Source organism: Sinocyclocheilus rhinocerous, unplaced genomic scaffold (genome assembly GCF_001515625.1).
Source record: "Sinocyclocheilus rhinocerous isolate Xijiao unplaced genomic scaffold, SAMN03320098_v1.1 scaffold263, whole genome shotgun sequence".
Classification (NCBI taxonomy): Eukaryota; Metazoa; Chordata; class Actinopteri; order Cypriniformes; family Cyprinidae; genus Sinocyclocheilus; species Sinocyclocheilus rhinocerous.
This window is the reverse complement of record NW_015645086.1, coordinates 1727587-1742096: the sequence shown is the minus strand read 5'-3', so window position 1 is coordinate 1742096 and position 14510 is coordinate 1727587. Positions and strand designations below refer to the sequence as shown.

General features: G+C 37.9%; 1 protein-coding gene and 1 pseudogene across 3 annotated transcripts; one reads left to right on the top strand and one right to left on the bottom strand.

The window, feature by feature from the left end:
• The first annotated feature begins 230 nt into the window (after window positions 1-230).
• Window positions 231-4505, top strand: LOC107705678 (uncharacterized). 3 transcript variants are annotated; one of them, XM_016509074.1, is made up of 5 exons: window positions 231-380; window positions 515-726; window positions 804-909; window positions 992-1056; window positions 3077-4505. In XM_016509074.1, the coding sequence occupies exons 2-5, from the start codon at window positions 620-622 to the stop codon at window positions 4431-4433; spliced, it is 1635 nt and encodes a 544-aa protein (XP_016364560.1). In that variant the 5' UTR covers window positions 231-380; window positions 515-619; the 3' UTR covers window positions 4434-4505. The 3 variants fall into 3 exon arrangements, with proteins under 3 accessions (XP_016364560.1, XP_016364557.1, XP_016364556.1); XM_016509071.1 differs by having other exon boundaries at window positions 509-726; XM_016509070.1 differs by lacking the exon at window positions 231-380 and having other exon boundaries at window positions 412-726.
• Window positions 4506-5499: 994 nt separating this feature from the next.
• On the bottom strand, window positions 5500-12960 carry LOC107705656 (probable tubulin polyglutamylase TTLL9; annotated as a pseudogene).
• Window positions 12961-14510: the final 1550 nt, after the last annotated feature.

Here is a 14510-nt window from a genome sequence, read left to right as displayed (position 1 = left end):
TTTGTAACTCTTTGGTAGATACATTTATAATTTCTATTACGTTACTACTAGTACTGTTACTACTAATGAAACAGATCTCTGGGGGCCCCAAAAGTGCGTGGGCCCTTAGAATCGTCCTAACTCGTTTTAGAATCGTTTTTCTTGCTTTTTAACTGATACGAGCAGCGGTAAAAAAAATTAACTCGTTTCTCGCATTCGTTTCAGTTAAACTTCAATTCCCATCATGCCAATCGCAGGATCACGAGGACAACGATGCTCGAACATACAAAGCAGCAGGTAAACAAGTCTGGTCGAGCTGCTGTAGTGATGCTCAGTAACGGCGATTTCAAAGCGTTTCGCACATTGCAGGATGACGGGGGTTTCATAACCAAGACGCAAAGGTGATTATTGCCCTCTTTATATGTTAACGTTAAAAATAGTTTGTTCGACGCTGTTTAATGGATTGCTCCAATTCTTGGCAAACTGGAAAATATATAAACTGTGACGCTGATATTTCGCTGCGTTTCAGCAACAGTGCTCTTCAGTCGCAAGGTGCGTGTACGCGCTCACAAATGGGACATTTTGGAGCACAGCTGAGAGCTTCAAAACTGCGTCTGTACACTTCATAGTGCTTAATGCGATGGGACCCATCCTGCAGGAACGAACTGCGTCTGCGACACTGAGGAAGGTGCCAGGCAAGGAGAAGGTTAGAATGAAAAATGCAGAAAACACTGGAATTGTTGCCAGGTATGCTTGAATGGAGCAAATGATTAAAATCACACAGAAATAACAAATGTCACTAAGAACATGTGCTTTATTTGCAGCAATAATAAGAGAGGAGGAAATGTGAATCAGAATAAGAAACCTCTTAAAAAAACAGTGCCCTTGCATCCAGGGCAAGAGAAGGATCCTCTGCCCAAAGCCGAAATTGTAAGTTACATATGCAGCATTAAAATGCATCAAACATCCTGTTTTGGCAGCTATTTGAATATGTTTTCATGATCTTTTCAAGGTCCAAAATGGCATTAAACCAAAGAAAGCTAAGAGTCCGACTGGTGGCACTTGCAAGTTGCGTGGGTGAGTGTTGCTTAACATATGGAATTTAATGTATAAGTAACAACAAATAGTAATAATAAAAGAACAAAATGAAATAAAACAAATGGTTATAAATATTTCATTGCAGAAAACCATGATTGACCAATCAGAAAAAAGTATTCCAGAGTGCTATGTGATAAATATTAGGGCTGGGTATTGACACAGACTTTATAATTCCGATTCACAAGCTCTTGATATTGATTCATTTTGTTATATATCAGGAGTTTTTATATGAACTTCTTAGTGATAAAATTGTTTCTACTCCAATTTGTTGCTGAAATTTAAACGGTGACGGTCATATCACAGATTTATTCAAACATGCGTTAAATAAGACATCACTAATAGGTACAAATGTAATGAATATGTAATATAATGCATATATTTAGCACTATATATGCTCCTCTCTAGAGTTATCTACAACATACCTTATGATGGTCATTCCTCTAGCTTTTCTTTCACCATTACCATCAAATAAAAAAAACCACGCATCTGCTAAATGACTAAATGTAAAAAGAAATACTCTTTTTTTTAAATTTTTTATACTGTTGTGAATATATGCTTATTAATCCAATTGTCTTCACTTGCAGTAGAGTCGTTCACTGGCTGCACTCATAATAAAGATCTGCTTCATCACTTACAAACGATAATATATTTCTGAGTTTTGTTTCCTTAAAGGTGACATATCATAAAAAATCTGACTTTTCCAGGTTTTAAGTGCTATAATCAGGTCCCCGGTGCATCTAGCAACCAAGGAAACATGAAAAAGACTAACCCAGTAACAGACGAGCACAGAACACTATTTAGAGTCCCAGCCTCAGAGGAGACAAGAGAGCAGTGGATTTATTGGTTTATTTACATTTACATTTAGTCATTTAGCAGACTATTTATTTTATTTTTTATTTATTTAATTTACTAACAGATTTATTTAATGTATATTGCTGCTGCCACACAGATCTAAAATAAACATGCAATTTATTTCCCAGCTGTTTACCTTCACAGACATAACTGACTATTTTTGTAACTCGTGTGTTTTTAACGTAAACTTGTGTGTGAATGGGAACTTAGTTTAGTACTCGCATGCTGTGACAGCCGCTTTCTGTCCATCTGCTTCAGATGTGTGCTCTCAGAAAAGCTTATATCAGAAGTTTAAACTCATATGGTTTAAAACGCATGATTTCAGCGCGATAAACATGATAATCAGAACCAAAACGGATGTTTTTAGCAGGTTCGAGCTGTAATGGCGCAGCTCTATTCTGGAAAAGGGGGCGGGGAGCAGACGCAAAATAGGCATTTTCAAAATAGTATTATAAATGATCTCTGGAGTATTTTGAGCTGAAACTTCACAGACAAATTCTGGGGACACCAGAGACTTATATTACATATTGTAAAAAGGGGCATAATATGTCTCCTTTAAATGGATTGTAAATATCCACCTCATCCAGCACTCTTTTTATCTTATTTTCTTATCCAGCACTCTCTTCTGTCTTGTAAAGTATTCCGTTACTGTTTTGATGTGGAAACAATTCAGTGCATGAGTGAACTGTCCAAATGAATCAAACTGCATCACAAACATTTCCAGACCTTTTTGGAAACCCGTTTGACTAATTAGTTCAGAAACGAGTGATTCATTTGCGAATGTGGCATCAGAAAAAGGGTCTAGCGACGCCCCCTGGGTAAAACTAGTAAGAAAAAGGAAGAGATGATTAGTTCACAAGCTGCTTGAACTGAGTCAAATGCAGTGATCTTTTACGCCACATTAAAGAGGATCAAAATGACATTTTACTTTTAAAATTCTGATACAATTGTAGTAACGACAATCACTGGATGGGAGACATACTATAAATGATCTTTAGTGATGTTTTGTTCATGCATCAACAGAATTAATCTTGGAATTTAAGAACGATATCAGTTCATCAAAATGAAAGTCAAGTAATCAGTATTGTTGTCAACCCAGCCCTAATAAATATATTGATAAAATATCTCTCTCGAACTATTGCTGCAGCACACAGGGTGAATCAGACCTGCGGCCTCCACGTCCCAAACTGTCTTGTCCGGAGCGCGGACAGGAGAGGCAGAAAATCCAACTGGAGCCTCAGTGCTGTAAAGAGATGCTACAGAGCCACGTGGCCTTGGAGAAGAGCCGTCGTGCTCTATCGCTGCCCTTGGCTCCTCAGCCAATGCTGCAGCAGTTCCCCTCGCAGAAACAACTCCCAGACCTGGACTCACTCCACTTCCTGGAGCACAAGGAGGACGACATGGACAGCGCCAGTGACCTGTCCGACTCTGAGAGGCTCCCTGTGCTGCCTTCCCCCTGCACTCCTCCTCAGCTCAACCTTCGAGCCGAAGTAATCAACTCCATGGACCTGCATCCCCACATACCTGGACCCAGGACAGTGGAGAACAATGAAGTCAGCTATAGCTACCCAGACTTCCTGCCACCTCCGTTCAATACTTGGAGCCTGAGGCAGCTCGCCATCTTCCTCAACACGGAGGGTAAGCGAGCTCCCCGGCCGAAACCCGTAGGGCAGCTAGAGAAGTATTTAGAGCGCCTCCTCCAGCTGGAGTGGCACCAGATCCAAACCATTCAGGCTGAGAGCGGACGGCACATTGTGCCCATCATCCGAACAAGAGGTCAGTCTGCCAGTGTTCTAGCAAACGGCAACCGGCCAAGGCCTCATACTGCTCCTCCAACACGCCTCAGCTCCCCAAAAAGCTTTCGGCAGGGTCAGCAGGCCTTCTTCTCTTCAGTGGCCAGCCCATCGTACACCCAGCTTTTTCGTCCTGTCTGCCCCCACTGCCACATCCGCTATCCACTCTGCAATGGCACTTGCTCTTTGTACGCCTACCAGCGGCATTCCCGTCTCAGCCCCCTGCTAGAGCGCAAAGCTCCCCCTACCAACACCCAAAAGAGGAGCAGCAGCGAAAGCCGGGCTTCCACCTCCGAAAACCGTGCTACTTTGAAAAACCAGCTCCCAGTCAGTCCTCAGGCAGCAAAGGCTCATCAGAAGCACATGCAAGCCGTGGGAAATGTGCGCAGGGCGTCTCATGAACTTAACACAAATGACAAATCCCATTCTTCTGTCAGGAAAGGAAAGACTGGAAGGTCAAATGAGGCAGACAAACAAAAAGATCCACCTGGAGGAAAATGTGGAGGGGTTGATAGGCGGGATCCTGTCGGTATGAAACGCGAAGGTGGTGGTCCTGGGAAAAAAATGTTTAAGGATGGTCCAAGAGCCGAAACGGCTGAAGTACGACTAAGATCTGGCATTAAAAGAATGGTCACTGATGGCTGCGATGCAAAGGTAACGTCAGCTACCAAGACTCCTGGCAAAATAAAAAATTCTCAATACGCCAAGTAGTTAGTGCACCTTTCACGCAATTTTCAGTAGCCTCAAAAACATTTACATTTTGCATACTGTAAAGAAGAGCTAATTAAAGGGGTCATATGAGGTTGCTATCTTTCTTTGCGTGAACATTTGGGTGGCGTTATGCAAATTTTCCCACATCGTGACGTAGACATGTGGGGGCGTGTTTGAACGAAGCGTTTTAGGAGGGCATGGACAAGTCTTAACTTTGAGACTTTAGTCTTTGCAACTTTAGGGATCTTATCTATTCACGAACAGCTTGTAACACTCCAAAGAGAAAGGAAAACTTGAAATAGCATCATATGACCCCTTTAAAACATCTTATCCCTGCTGTTAACTGTAGTTGTTTGTGAAAAGGATACAAGTGCGGTCACATTTAGCATTTTGGCTAAATTTCGCGGTAAAAAAATGTTCATTGTCTGTTGTTAATAACTCACACACAATTCACTTTGAGCTTTCTGTCAGTCAAGCCCATTTTGAGCCCGTTTTGAAATGTGCATGGGATCGCATGGATTCCTGTTGAAATGCTTGGATTTTGTCCATCAAAATTTGCCGGATAACTACAAATGTGACCGCACCTTAAAAAAGTATCCTTCTCTTTAGAAATCATGCCTTTGCATTGTCATTGTTTCAGTAGAACTTCAAAGTGCATTTCTTGAATAAGATATATTTATTTTATCTGCCTAAGTACACAAAAGCAGGCTATCTTTACTTACTGTATGCACAAATCCTCTATAAAATGAAATAAATGTACTTAAATCTAGTGTGCATGTACATCTCTTATTTGAGGGAGGTATGGCTGAGAATGTCAGATTGTGGCACTATTGGTCAAAGAATGTATATTTTTGAGATGAATAATGAATGTTTTGTAATGACTGTATTTTTGTAAAGTGCTATTTACAAAGACTTATTTTCTTGTTATTTATTAAATCATTTATCTGTTAGGGTTAGGGTTAGTTGACACTTAAGTTAAATAAGATGTTTTGTCTTTGAATGTTTTGGAACTCATTACTTAGGTTTTCAGTAAGTTAGATGTTGAATTGTGAATTGTTAGAATTGCTTATGGTGGTTTTGTGGTGCGGTTTGTGTTCACGGAGACGGACCTGAGCTATAAAATGTTAAGATATTATGGTCAAGGTTATCTGTTTTACTTTTTGAGAACTTTTCAGGTGATTACATTAACTTAATTTCTCTAAATATAGCATTTTTTGTTTATTTTTACAGAAACAATGATGGTAGTGGTTTTGTAGTTTTATATGTATAATGTATTGTCATGGCACTTGAATACGACTTGAAAGTTGGTACAGGTTGAGGTCATACAGTACGTGGTACCACATTTCCATACTTGATGTACTGTATGTAGCACCATTTCATTTCGGATGTTATGTACTGTGTGAAGTCCCTTATCAGGCAAAAAACACAAATCTACTTTTGTCCTATCATTGTCAGATTGTGCTTTTATTTTGCTGGGAGTTTTTTGGTAGAGTTGAATGCAGCTATTTTTATGAGATACAAAATAAACAGTTTTCATTACCTCATCAAAGCCTCTGTCTAGTCTTTAATGCAGGAATTGATACGGCCATTGTATTCTCATTAAAACGGTAAACACGGACAGACAATGTAATTTTCAGGATGTGAATGAAAATTTTCAGTCACTTTGACATATCTTCCGGGTATTAAAATGCTCATATTTACACTCATCTGAACCTTAGGTGCATATTGTGACAATTATGGGTATTTGTGGGATTGTCATACATAGTTTGTCACACTAATTTGATGTCATTTGCATGTTGTCATGTCCTCTTCTGTCCTGGGAAAGGCTTTAAAAGCTGTTGAAGCTGTTTCTGGCGATCATTCACACAGCCTGTGTAAATACAAGGCAAACAAAAAGCATTTGTACTTATTGCAGGAGATGTTAGTAAATGCTGCTATAATACATACTGTAACACCTTTCACAATTAGGTGTTCCATTATTATTAGAAAATAAATTTTATTTATTTTATATAGATTTTAATTTGTATATTTACTTAAAGGAATAGTTAGATCAAAAAAGAAAATTTGTTTTACTCACCCTCGGGCCATCCACAATTTAGTTTGTTCATCGGAACAGATTTGGAGAAATTTAGCATTACGTCCCTTTCTCACCAATGGATCCTCTGCAGTGAATGGGTGCCGAATGAGAGTCCATGCAAATGAGAATCTCATCTGAATCAGGAGAGAAATATGCACAGACCGAGCACTGTTAACAAACCAAAACGGTTCTAAACAGTGGGTTTTAATGAGAGCGGACAACAGGGGATGGACTTTTTCACTAGAGGAAGCGTTATTATGGATTTTTTTTTTTTGCCAGAAGCGATGGTTTAAAGTGAAAAACATTTTAGCGAAGGATTTGTTTATTACAAACATGTAGCTGTTCACTTCACAAAACATTAATTGATAGACTGGAGTTGTGTGGAATAATTGTGTATTATTGAACTGTTTGGACTCTCATTCTGACGGCACCCATTCACTGCAGAGGATCCACTGGTGAGCAAGTATTGTAATGCTACATTTCTCCAAATCTGTTCACATGAAGAAACAAACTCATCTATACCTTGGATGACCTGAGGGTGAGTACATTTACAGCAAATTTTCATATTTGGGTGAACTATTCCTTTAATGTATATTGCTAGACAATAACAAAATCACAGAGACAGAAATTAAAACTGTACATATTTTTTTGGGGGAAAAAATCTAATAAAAGAACTAGAAAATAAAACTGATCTATAATTGAATTCCTGATTTTTTTTTTTAAGGTTAACGAGGGGTAGTTCATCCAAAAATGAAAATTCTGTAGAAGATATTTTGAATGGTGCTGGTAACCAAATAGTTTTGGTGACCTTTGACAAAAAAGGTTCGACAAGAAATAGTCATACAGTTTTTGGAAGTTTTGATGACAGAAATTTCATGTTTGGGTGAACTAGCCCTTTGACCATTTACTTTTAAAAGCCCTATTTGGTACCTTAGTTTTGGAAAGTATCATGCACGCACTGTTAATGGATATATTTCTTGTTTAACTGTGTGACATTCAAAAAATGCCTAACAGTGTATAAAATTTTTACAAATCAAAATTGCATAATTGCACTAATTACGACCTGGGCGTAAAAATGCACCTTAATTTCTGTAAAAGTTGCAAAAGTAATGACTTTTTCAAACAAGTTTCCTACTGCAGCAGTAGAAGGTACTTTAAAAATGAAAAATAGCACTGCATATTTATGAAAAACATTTTCCATTAAAAAAAAATCGTACTTACTGATGTTACAAGAACATAGACTCTCAAGTCAAATTTTTTCCCTGGTGATAGATATAATAAAACATACATGACATAAACTACGTGATACGTTCAGCAATAGTAATAAAGGTTGAGCTAAATCAAATAAAGAAAAAGTATTCAAGCTAAAAGTATTAAAAGTACCAGCTATGAGGGATTCTCAATGTAGCGCTGAGCGACATAGCTCTCAACTTGAGCCTCATCTTTCTGCTCTTCAGAGCGGGACCCATCCTAAAACCAACAACTGCACAGTACACAACATAACAGGTTTAGGACAAGATAGGGTGAGTAAAAAAAAAAAATCACAAATTAAAATTTTTGTGGGAATTGTCCTCTTAAGGTTCAATGTGTATTACCTTCCTCAAATCTATGATATCTCTGAGTTTTCGAAACAGAAAAATTCCTTTCCCTTGTGATCGTGCCACCTGTGTTGGGGAAGTATTGTAACAGTGTTGATGATCAGTCTGGCAGACTCGTAGACAGGGCACTGCTATAAACACTCTTCATGATCATGATCCAGGTGCTCCCTGGGCTTCTCTTAAACTCTTCCACAAAGATGTGATACTGGGCAGCACAAACGTACAGGGGAAAAAGTCACATTTGGCCGCCTCTAAACGCCCAGCCTCCCGCTCTAAAGTTTTTCTATACCTCTTCAGGTGTTTTTACCATCAGATTCTTACGGGTCAACTGTAAATTCCTTTCCCTTGTGATCGTGCCACCTGTGTTGGGGAAGTATTGTAACAGTGTTGATGATCAGTCTGGCAGACTCGTAGACAGGGCACTGCTATAAACACTCTTCATGATCATGATCCAGGTGCTCCCTGGGCTTCTCTTAAACTCTTCCACAAAGATGTGATACTGGGCAGCACAAACGTACAGGGGAAAAAGTCACATTTGGCCGCCTCTAAACGGGTTAAAATTCTTACGGGTCAACTGTAAAATATAAATAATTTGTTGTACTCTATAATAATCTGTATAATACCAACCTCGTAGTGGTTGCGGAAGTGACATATCCGCACAAGTTCCTCCATGTATGAGTGATCAAAGTTCTCTCTCAGCCACCCAATATCACACCAGTTAAAGTCCCATTCGCCATCACTGCATAGAGGGACATTAAAGGGATAGTTCACCCAAAAATGAAAATTTGATGTTTATCTGCTTACCCCCAGGGCATCCAAGATGTAGGTGACTTTGTTTCTTCAGTAGAATACATATGATGATTTTTAAGTCCACTACACCAGAGCGCGTAAACTGGATGCCTGCGCGCGCCCAAAGACAGTTGGACATAGTGGTGTATTAGAGGTAAAAAATGATATAAATACTGTTCGGTTTCTGGCACAAACCGATCGTTTCGTGTCTTAGGACATCAATGTGTCGTCACGAGCCGCAGGGTTTAATTTGGATTTGTCTGTGCCTGTTTTTTTTACTCTCATAGATTTAGTTACCATTGCCATGCATTATACGACTGATAGACTGCAACGGTTGTAGTAAAAAAATCATCATATGTGTTCTACTGAAGAAACAAAGTCACCTACATCTTGGATGCCCTGGGGGTAAGCAGATAAACATCAAATTTTCATTTTTGGGTGAACTATTCCTTTAAGACTTACATGTATGATGCAAGTATGAAACAGGGACACACAACGGAGAAGCTCAGCACTTACTCTTTAGGGCATCCTGTATGGTGTTGGTCAGGCCACATCTGTACCGTATACAACTCCTTCCCTCCCTGAGAAGAAAATGAACCACACTGGATTGCTAAACTACATTTTATCCTTTTATACAGACATACATTCATATGTAAATACAGACAACAGTTTAAAGTTTAAACCTCAGAGAAACTATAAAATGATTTTAAAACTGCAGTTACTACAAGCATCTACACCATTCAAAAGTTTGGGGTCTGTAAGACTTTTTATGCATTTGAAATAAATCTCTTATGGTTACAAAGGCTGCACTGATTTGATCAAAATACTGTAAAACATTTTAAAATAACTGTTTTCTTTTTTAATTTATTTTAAAATGTAATTTATTCCTGAAAACTGAATTTTCAGCATCATTACTCCAGTCTTCAGTGTCGCATGATCCTTCAGACATCATTCTTACATGCTGATTTGCTGCTCAAGAAACTTTTTTTGTTGAAAACATCACCATTTCTGGAAACTGTGAGCATTTTTGCCAAAGATTCTTTGAGGACCACAGTTCAAAAGAACATAATTTTTTTTAATAGAATTTGTTTGTAACATTATAAATGTCTTTACTGTCATTTTTGCCATCAATTTAATGCATCCTACAACCCCAGTTCCAGAAAAGTTGGGACGTTTTGTGAAATGCCATAAAATCAAGAATATGTTATTTGTTCATTCTCTTTAACCTTTATTTAATTGACTAAAGTACAAAGAAAAAAAATTCCATTGTTTTCACTGGCAAACTTATTATTATTATTTTTTTGTAAATATAAACATATTTTGATTTTGATGGCTGCAACACACTCCAAAAAAGATGGGACAAAGGCATGTTTAACACTGTGTCACATCAACTTTCCTTTACAATGTTTAATTGTTTGGGAATTGAGGATAATAATTGTTAAAGTTTTGCAAGCAAAATTTTTGTCCAATCTCACTTGATACAAGACTTCAGCTGCTCAACAGTCTGTGATCGTCGTTGTCTGATTCTCCTTAACATGTCTGGTCATACATTTTCAATAGGAGACAGATCTGGACTGATCTAGCACATTCACTCTGTGTCTACGAAACCACGCTGTTGTAGCACATGCAGAATGAGACCTGGCATTGTCTTAATCTAATAACTATGGACTTCCCATGAAAGACGTCATCTTGATGGCAGTATATGTCTCTGTACAATTCCAATATATGCCTCCATGTCATTGGTACCTTCGCACATATTCCAGTCACCCATGCAATTTGCTCTCCTGCAGCCCCATACCATGACAGATGTTTGCTTTTGCCTCTGTCACTGATAAAAGTCTGGATGGTCCCTTTGGTCTTTGGGACTGAGAACTCGATGTCCATTTTTCCCAGAAACAAATTGAAATGTGGACTCATCTGAGCACAGCACACATTTACACTGTCTTGTTGACTATCTGAGATGAGCTCTGGCCCAGAGATCCCCGCAGCATCACTGCATAGAACTGATGTTTAGCTTTCTCCTAGAGTAACAGAGATTTATGTTGCATTTACTGATGCAGCGGCAGACTGTTAAGTGACAGCGGTTTGCTGAAGTACTCCTGAGCCCATGTGGCTATATTTAACACTACAGCATGAAGGTTTCTTATGTAATGCCATCTGAGGGTTCAAAGGTCATGCACATTCAACTGAGGTTTCCTGCCTTGCCCTACACAGACTGAGATTTCTCTGGATTCCCTAAATCTTTTCACAATATTATGTATGGTAGTTGGTGAAAGACCTAAATTCTTTGCGATTTTGCATTGAGAAATGTGATTTTTGATTGATTTGTTTGACACATCTCCCATGAAATTTGGCACAAAGTGATGAGCCAGGATCCAGCTTAGCTTGTAAAGACTGAGATGCTCCTTTTATACCCAAAGATGATGACACCCTCACCTATTACCAATTCACCTGCTTACAGTGAACTGTTTCAAAACAGTTTAATTTGGATATTCTTTTCACTTTTATTTCGCCCCTGTCCCAACTTTTTTGGAGTGTGTTGCAGCCATCAAAATCAAAGTTTGTTTACATTTACAAAATACATTTACGAAAACTTTGGAAATCTTTTCTTTGTACTTTTGTCAATTAAATAAAAGTGAAAGAGAATGAACAAATCACAGGTTCTTGATTTTTTTTGCATTTTACAAAACGCAATACACAGACGCAGAAGCCAGTGGAATGAAGGCTGAAATAATATTTACGATGGTGGAAATTCTTGTCTTTTAGAGCTCCTTGGTGGAAACAGCATGAATGTACACTAGGTGGCAGCATTATCTAAATAAAGTGATCCCCAAGGAAACAAAAGCTGCATCTTCACATACACAGAAGCATGAATCTTATTACACAAAATGTGTCCAAACCAACGTAATCTGACAACACTCTTTTCAACAAGATTGTTTTTTTCTTATCATTTCTGACGCACATGTCAAGCAGAATAAAGGCACCAGATCATCTGTCAGTGGTCCCTCATTTTCTATAGCCTAACAGTAATCTGGATTTAATTAAGATCATTTTTAAATATTAATATATTCAAATACTTAATATAATAACTTACTTTATATTATTTTAAGCCTTCTTTCAGGCAACTTGAACGTTCGCTGAGGCCCCCTAGTGGGTCTTGATCCCTGCACAAGATCCTAAGGTTTTTAGGATTTTTATTAAAATAATAATCTAACAAAGATTCATACCAGAACACTGCTAGTGTTCATGCAAGTAACCCATAATCCCATTTCATACAAAAAAGTGTTAAGATCTTTCAGTGTTATTTTAATATAATTGAGATACTATTATAGGTTTTTTATATATCTTTATTTTATCATTATTTTATTTCATTTCATATTGTTTTTATGGTTTAATTTCAGTTAATATCCCTGGTATATTTATCCTCAAGATATGGTTTTGTAAAAAACAAACAAACAAAATAAAGTTCCCTGTTTTCACCCAAAACCCTTTAATTCTCGTCTTCTCAGTCTAAGTATCTTAACTCCCATATATCTTCCAATATAATGCAAGAACTGGATTATTTGATCTTACCTGAAGACACATTTTATTAAAGAAATATATGAAAACATGTGATATCATTTACCAAAGGTGTAATAATTAAGAATTTCTCCTCAAATCCACAAGTCCCATTATTTGTTTTTGGTTTTGCAGTTTTTGATCAAACACCGCTTGACCTTGGTGAGCATTGACTGTGTATGTGATTGACTGTGTATGTGATTTTTAAGTGAGTTGCCGTATCTCCAAGGCAGGACATGTTGACCACAGCAGGCTGATAATGTACTGCAGCTGTTCAACCGATTCAACCTCTCAGCTCATAAAATCCTACATCAAAACGCTATTTCTCCAGATGGACAATTATCTATAAAAACCAATCTGCCATCTCTTCAAAGCAAAGTAAAGCTCAGGGGATGTCATGTACTTCATCCGTGGATCAGCAGAATCCTTAACCACATAGAGAAAGGATTACCTGTACGAATCCAACCATGGCCACTGCTGGTCTGGTACGTTTTTCCTCCTTCATCTCTCCTTGGGAGTTATGTGAAACAAACACACAAAGCATCTTGTGAAAAACCTCCTTGTTCTATGGCGGTGGTCCAGAGTCCTCAGCACAGAGCTTCGCTAAGCATTGTTGGATTTAAAGAGGAATGTTGGCATGGAGGGTAATTGTCCCTGAGTGGGACGACAGTTTTATGGCCAGGATATGCAGTGCTGTCTCTATCCTGACAGCTCAGCCCCAAATAGGGCAAGATCCCAGCAGGGATGAACTTCTCATGCTGTCCTGTCCAGGTTTGAGGTTGTGGTTTTAGTGCTCTGGTCAGGGAAAATGTGAGAAAAACAACCTGCGTGTCTTCTGGAGCTCAGAAAGAAACAATTTTCAGCTTTGGGATATTGAATCAACCTCCAAATGCTCCAATGTAAGGCTGTGACTGATTTTTTCCATTACTACTGCAGTGTTATCAAATGCTGAGACATGGCTCCAGACTCTGGTACGTGTGGCCAAAACCCTCTAACCAAACTTAATGCAATTTGACTCTGTCCTTTGTGGTTGGAAGGGACATCTTTATGTTTGGAGTCAGACTCTCTCATTCAGACAGCTGTCGAACACTTGCCAACTAATAACCAAAATGAACTGATAAGCAGAACTTTCAACAGGCCTTATGAGCATGAAAGTTGAACATGAATTTTATACAGTATACAAACTATTCTTTCATTTTTAGAATAATGCACAGCTGACTTTTAAAAGATCAATCAGTCAATAGAAACATGAAGACATCACAAACATGACTTCACCGTGATTATACATTAACATTTAAGAGTTAACAGATGCTCATTTGATTTACAATACGGGGACCAGTCTGACCAAAAAATGAAAACAGATATTTATGTTGGGTTGTTGAGAGGCGGGGCATAGAGGACCTACAATAATGTACAGTATTTGAAAAATAATGTGTTTTTTGAACATTAAAGCATGTCAACATATTCTGTTACACCAAATACACAAAATAATGATCTTTAAAAAAGCATCATATGACCCCTTTAATATCATGGTTGGGCATTTTTTATAATTGAACAACTGGCTCCCTTTCAATTCAGGAGAGTGTATTTGAATCGAGTTTCCACATCTCACAACTTATTGTTCAAAAGTTTGGGGTCAGTAAGATTTTTATTTTTTATTCATTTTTATTGTGGCCACGAATTAAGAACACGTTCATACGACTTGTTAATTCATGGCCACTATTTGCTAATTCGTTCCCTCGTTTTATTTCAACTATGGCCACAGTTTACTATTTTTTTCCCTTGCTTTAGTTAAATCAAAATGAGGGAATGAATTAGTACAACGTGGCCACAATTTACTACAACAAGGGAACCATTTTATAAATCGTGGCCACGAATATACATGTTGTGGAAATGACAACTTAATTCATGGCCATAATAGATAATAGATTTATTTATTATAATAGATAATAAATAAATAATATATATTTAAATAAAATGAGGGAACAAATTAGTAAATCGTGGCCACAAATAAACATGTTGTATGAATGAGTTCTGAATTATTGGCCGCAATAT

What these genes read in the sequence shown, in the direction of transcription:
- LOC107705678 (XM_016509074.1), top strand. Translation starts at nt 620, where the DNA reads ATGGGACCCATCCTGCAGGAACGAACTGCGTCTGCGACACTGAGGAAG. An exon ending in CTCTGCCCAAAGCCGAAATT is followed by an intron (nt 910 to 991) that starts GTAAGTTACATA and finishes GATCTTTTCAAG; the next exon opens with GTCCAAAATGGCATTAAACC. An exon ending in GGCACTTGCAAGTTGCGTGG is followed by an intron (nt 1,057 to 3,076) that starts GTGAGTGTTGCT and finishes CTATTGCTGCAG; the next exon opens with CACACAGGGTGAATCAGACC.